This window comes from Bufo bufo, chromosome 4 (assembly GCF_905171765.1).
Source record: "Bufo bufo chromosome 4, aBufBuf1.1, whole genome shotgun sequence".
NCBI classification, from domain to species: Eukaryota; Metazoa; Chordata; class Amphibia; order Anura; family Bufonidae; genus Bufo; species Bufo bufo.
In genome coordinates, this window is record NC_053392.1 from 230,715,539 (window position 1) to 230,721,850 (window position 6,312).

At 41.0% G+C, this 6,312-nt stretch overlaps 1 protein-coding gene across 1 annotated transcript in view; it reads left to right on the top strand.

Moving 5' to 3' along the window:
- Positions 1-2,611, top strand: part of MB21D2 (Mab-21 domain containing 2) — an 81,960-nt gene extending 79,349 nt beyond the window's left edge. Inside the window, exon 2 of the mRNA XM_040428362.1 lies at positions 896-2,611. Coding sequence (XP_040284296.1) covers positions 896-2,160 — 1,265 coding nt within the window. The 3' untranslated portion in view covers positions 2,161-2,611. The remainder of the gene's footprint in view (positions 1-895) is intronic.
- The last annotated feature ends 3,701 nt before the right edge of the window (positions 2,612-6,312 follow it).

Genomic DNA, 6,312 nt, shown 5'->3' on the forward strand with positions numbered 1-6,312 from the left:
CAATGCTAGTTTGCAATCTCCATATGCCCTGCCTAGGACAACCTCTTTTAAAAATCCTTTTTTTAAATTTTTTTTATTTATTTTTTTATTCTCAACCGTAACTGCACATCACTGGTACCTGGGCTAATATGTATTGAAACTCAACCGTATTCACTTGAATAGAGCCGAGTTGCAATACCAGACATGTTCCATACTAAGTACATCACAACTCCTTTAACTTTTCAGTTTATATTCTGTTTAGTGCCTCTTTAAAAACAAATCTGGGAAGGCCGTAGATTTTTTTTCACATTGTGTACTGTACCTAGATCTCCTAAGCCTTTGTGCATAATTTTCTAAGGCTACTTTCACATCAGCATTTTTCCTTTCCGGTATTGAGATCCGTCATAGGATTTCAAAACCAGAGGAAAATGCTTCAGTTTTGTCCCCGTTTATTGTCAAAGGGGACAAAACTGAACGGAGTTGACCAGAATGCATTCCGTTCCATTTTGTTGCGTTCCCATGCCGGACAGAAAACCGCTGCAAGCAACGTTTTTGTGTGCATCCTGGGATGCAGAGCAAAACGAATCCGGCATGAAACACAATGTAAGTCTATGGTGCCAGATCCGTTTTCTCTGACACACAAGAAAACTTAGCACCCATTGACTGATAAATAATGGTTTTAGAGACGTATCCGTCATGGCTATTTTAGAGAGAATACAACCGGATCCGTTCATAACTAATGCAGCCGGTTGTATTATCATGATGGAAGGGTTTTTGCTGATCCCTACCAGATCAGACAACAACGCAGATGTGAAAGTAGCCTAATAATGGTCATTTTTGTCCTACTATTGCCTCTTTTAACTGCCATGCTTTTATATTGCTGGTATGCTAACCATTTTGCTTATTCTGTTTTCAGGTATGGTTCAGAAACTAGACCAGAAGTTGCCTGTAGCCAATGAGTACTTGCTGCTTTCAGGCGGTGTTCGAGAAGGAGTCGTTGACCTGGATCTGGATGAGTTAAATGTTTATGCCCGTGGAACAGACTATGACATGGATTTTACTCTACTTGTGCCAGCTTTAAAACTCCATGACCGAAACCAACCGGTCACACTGGATATGCGCCATTCTGCCCTCTGTCATTCATGGCTTAGCCTTCGCTTGTTTGATGAAGGGACCATCACCAAATGGAAAGATTGTTGTACAATAGTTGACCATATCAACGGGGCTACTAACTATTTTTTCTCTCCTACAAAAGTTGCAGACTGGTTCCATGAGTCAATCAGCATTGTGTTGTCTGAGATCCAGAAGAAACCTCAGAGAGGGATGCCCAAGGTAGAGAAGGTTGAAAAGAATGGTACAATTATTACGATCATTTTAGGCGTTGGTAGCAGTCGCATGATGTACGATATTGTTCCTGTGGTCTCTTTCAAGGGTTGGCCGGCTGTAGCTCAGAGTTGGCTCATGGAAAACCATTTTTGGGATGGCAAGATCACAGAAGAAGAAGTAATAAGTGGCTTTTATTTAGTACCAGCTTGCTCCTATAAGGGTAAAAAAGATAATGAATGGCGGTTATCGTTTGCTAGAAGTGAGGTACAGCTGAAGAAATGCATTTCCAGTAGCTTAATGCAAGGCTATCAATCTTGTAAAGCCATAATCATAAAGCTTTTATCAAGACCAAAAGCTATCAGTCCATACCATCTTCGTAGTATGATGCTATGGGCTTGTGACAGACTTCCAGCTAATTACTTGGCTCAAGACGATTACGCTGCCCATTTTCTTTTGGGTCTTATTGATGATCTTCAGCATTGCTTAGTCAACAAAATGTGCCCCAATTACTTCATTCCTCAGTGCAATATGCTTGAGCACCTTTCAGAGGAGACTGTTATGTTACATGCTCGAAAGCTCTCTTCTGTGAGGTCCGATCCAGCAGAACATCTCCGAACGGCCATAGAACATGTCAAGGCAGCAAACAGGCTCACCATGGATATCCAAAGAAGGGGGAGCACCACTAGCATACCATCACCACAGTCTGATGGCGGAGACAATAACCAACCTGATGACCGGTTAGCCAAAAAATTACAACAGCTAGTGACTGAGAACCCAGGAAAATCCATCTCTGTCTTTATTAACCCTGACGATGTAACCAGGCCTCACTTTAGGATTGATGACAAGTTTTTCTGAGACTTTCACATGCTTACATGAGGACTTGATGTGTAGTCTGTGTGCTGTCTTGTTTTTACATATCCAGCATAGATTGGATCTGTCAAGAACAATATGAACTTTTTAATCCTGATTGTGCAGGACTTTGCAAATTTTGAAACGGTAAATTACTATTCATATGCTGCTTTGATCATTTTTAGTTTTAAGGGAGAACATGAGCCTTAACGACCATTTTATGTTTGCATTGTCTATTTAATTTGTCTACATATTGAGAAATTAGATTTATGTTTTGGTAATAAATGAATTTCATTGGGCTTCCCTTGTGTTACACAAGGCAGTCATTTGTGGCTCTGCAGCTGGGGCTCAACTAAATAAATGGTGAAATACCAACATCAGATATCTAAGGTGGCCTGCATTTTAAGCTGCTCTAGAAAGGTTGACTTTGCAGTGAAGTTGGTTTTCTGGATCCTTTAAAGAGGACCTTGCGTTCCCCATGTAATAACAATTCTGGGGCATCTATTCTTAGTACTCTATGTTGTGCCATTCCTTTATTATTTCTACTAGAAGTTATGAATGAATTGCTATTAACCTTCAGTAAGGGTACAGAGGGGAGGTAACCAGTTGGGGGGGTGTACCTGCACAGACTCACTCTATCCAATCTGTGCTGCCATTTTCAGAGTGTGCAGGTACACACCCCCAACTGGTTACCACCCCTTTGTATCCTTACTGCAGACTGCTAGGAATTAATTCATAACTTCTAGTAGAAATAATAAAGGAATGGCACAACATAGAGCCATAAGAATAGATGCTCCAGAATGGTTATTACATGGGGAATGCATGAAGCTATTAAAACAGACCTGTCAGGAGAGGTGAAAGGTCCTCTTTAAGTTGATAGGAAGTACAATAAATTTGATATTCCTACATAGTGAAATTTTACTGGAAATTGCTACATGGGTCCATAAAAAATATTCAGATTAAATCTAAAGGCACTTTTTTACTTTCAAAGTTTCATCTCTTAAATGACTCTTACTGGAATATAATGTCAAGTCAATCCAGTATCCGAATATAAGATTATTTTATTTTATTTTTCTAGGTAGAGTCTCCTTAAAATGAGTCTGTCACCAGGAAAACCACTATTTAAACCAGGCACAATGCCTTGAAGGGCTACCCCAGCTGATTCCATTGCTTCTTTCTGGAGAAAAAAAATACTATTAATTAATATGCAAATAAGCAGTTAAGTGCACCTTGGGCAAGCCCAAGCCACTCTGTGCACCCTTGTGCCTCCTGCTTTCTTTGCCAGACTCTCCATCTCATTCTTGATTGACTGGGCCAGGCAAGATGATTATGCAGGAGCCCTGTCAATCAAGAAGCAGAGGGCGGGGCTAACAGAGGAAGTAGAAGGAGCAAGGGTGCACAGAGAGGCTTGGACCTGCCCTCTGTGCTCTTAACTGCTGATTTTACATATTCATTAAAAGCACTTTTTGTGCAGAATAAAGTAACAAATCACTAAGTAAAAGGTATCATTACACATAGCTGAGCTAGCTGTACAAGGCACTGCCTGGTTTACCAGTGAATTTCCTGGCGACAGACTCCCTTAAAAATACTATATTGTACTTCTGCTGAGACTATGCCACCTGTGCGCTGGAAAACTGTAGTAATATATTATTCCCAGCTAATAATATATATTTCCTTGTAAATCCCCAATACAGCACAGTATATGCGTGCATGCTTACAGACTGTTTCTAGAGGGCACGGATCACACATAGACAGTCATTTGGAATGAGCCCTCTTTGAGAAATAATGGTCAAAAGTAGTGATTTATTTTCTAATTTTGAACGAATTACAATATTGTAAGTTTAATGTTAGTCTTCAAAGTAAATATACATTATCAGATTCCTTACACCGGTTTACACCTTACTTATACCGTGCACACTGAAACTAGGGTTGGGCGATATAAAAAATATTCCCATAATAATGATATTAAGAAATTTATCGAGATAACAATATATCACAATAAATACCTATTAGTAGAAAAAACACTCAGAACATGGACTTGTGTTTCAGGTCTTTTAATTGTAAAATATAAAACATTTTACAATTGCTCCTGTTATAAGTAGGCATAGGATTTACAGGAAAAAATATATATTTCCATATCCTTTACCAGATAACATAACATTGGGCCACAAGGAGACATGTGGACTGGGAAGGCAGTGGGCCACAAGGAGACATTATATATTGTATGGCTTGTGCCTGGGCAGGCAGTGTCGCAGGCCACAAGGAGACATTATCTACTGTATAGGTTGGCTGGGCAGGCAGCGGGCTACAAGGAGACTTTATATACTGTATGGGCTGGGCAGGCAGCGGGCCACAAGGAGTCGCTATACTGCATGGGGCCACCAGGAGACGTTATACTGTATGGGGCCATGGAGACATTATATGGTCTGCACTCAGGAACTATACTGTAAGGGGGACACAATATAATGTATTGGGCTTGGCCACATGGTGACATTATACTGTATGGGACAACAATTTTTATCCCCCCAATCGGTATAATAACGTCTTCTGTCCCCCATACAGTAGTGTTGTCTAGTTGTTCCTGTATAAGAGCAACAGGGAGACATTATACTGTATGAGGCTTATACTGATGGGACTCTTCATGACCTGTATATTATTCCGTAATGCCTGCTATTTGGTATAGAGATCAAGTGCCATCATCCCATGCAGTGCAGGCAGGGCCAGGGCCGCTAAAGACATAGGCCCCTTTCAGATGAGCGAGTTCCACACATTGGACTCAAAATGTGAGTATGAAGCAGCCCCCGTCCTAACCTCCCAGCACTGACAGGGTTGCATAGCATTATATTGAGTTATAATGCTGTAACCCTTACAGTTCTGGAATGTATTGGATAACACTGACATACAGTACAGACCAAAAGTTTGGACACACCTTCTCATTCAAAGAGTTTTCTTTATTTTCATGACTATGAAGGCATCAAAACTATGAATTAACACATGTGGAATTATATACATAACAAACAAGTGTGAAACAACTGAAAATATGTCATATTCTAGGTTCTTCAAAGTAGCCACCTTTTGCTTTGATTACTGCTTTGCACACTCTTGGCATTCTCTTGATGAGCTTCAAGAGGTAGTCCCCTGAAATGGTTTTCACTTCACAGGTGTGCCCTGTCAGGTTTAATAAGTGGGATTTATTGCCTTATAAATGGGGTTGGGACCATCAGTTGCGTTGAGAAGTCAGGTGGATACACAGCTGATAGTCCTACTGAATAGACTGTAAGAATTTGTATTATGGCAAGAAAAAAGCAGAGCTCTAAGTAAAGAAAAACGAGTGGCCATCATTACTTTAAGAAATGAAGGTCAGTCAGTCAGCCGAAAAAATGGGAACACTTTAAAAGTAAGGGCTATTTGACCATGAAGGAGAGTGATGGGGTGCTGCGCTAGATGACCTGGCCTCCACAGTCACCGGACCTGAACCCAATCGAGATGGTTTGGGGTGAGCTGGACCGCAGAGTGAAGGCAAAAGGGCCAACAAGTGCTAAGCATCTCTGGGAACTCCTTCAAGACTGTTGGAAGACCATTTCAGGGGACTACCTCTTGAAGCTCATCAAGAGAATGCCAAGAGTGTGCAAAGCCGTAATCAAAGCAAAAGGTGGCTACTTTGAAGAACCTAGAATATGACATATTTTCAGTTGTTTCACACTTGTTTGTTATGTATATAATGCCACATGTGTTAATTCATAGTTTTGATGCCTTCATAGTCATGAAAATAAAGAAAACTCTTTGAATGAGAAGGTGTGTCCAAACTTTTGGTCTGTACTGTACATTCCAGAACTCTAAGGGTTACGTAGCATCATAAATCAATATAATGCTATACGACCCCGTCAATGCTGGAATATTAGGACGGGAGCAACCGCATGCTCACACTGCGAGTCCAATGTGTGGAACTCGCTCGTCTGAAAGGCGCCATAGACAGACAGTAACACCCGGGCCGTTTCTATCTTTTAGGGTCTCTTGCTCCTCTTCTCCCTCCTTGGCTTACACATTCGCAGGCCAGGATTCAGGGGAACTGGGAGAGATTGGCTGCTGACTATATTTGCCCGCCTCACTTGTGTGGTCAGCTGTGGATGGAGACTTGAATAAATAGGAGCAAGGATG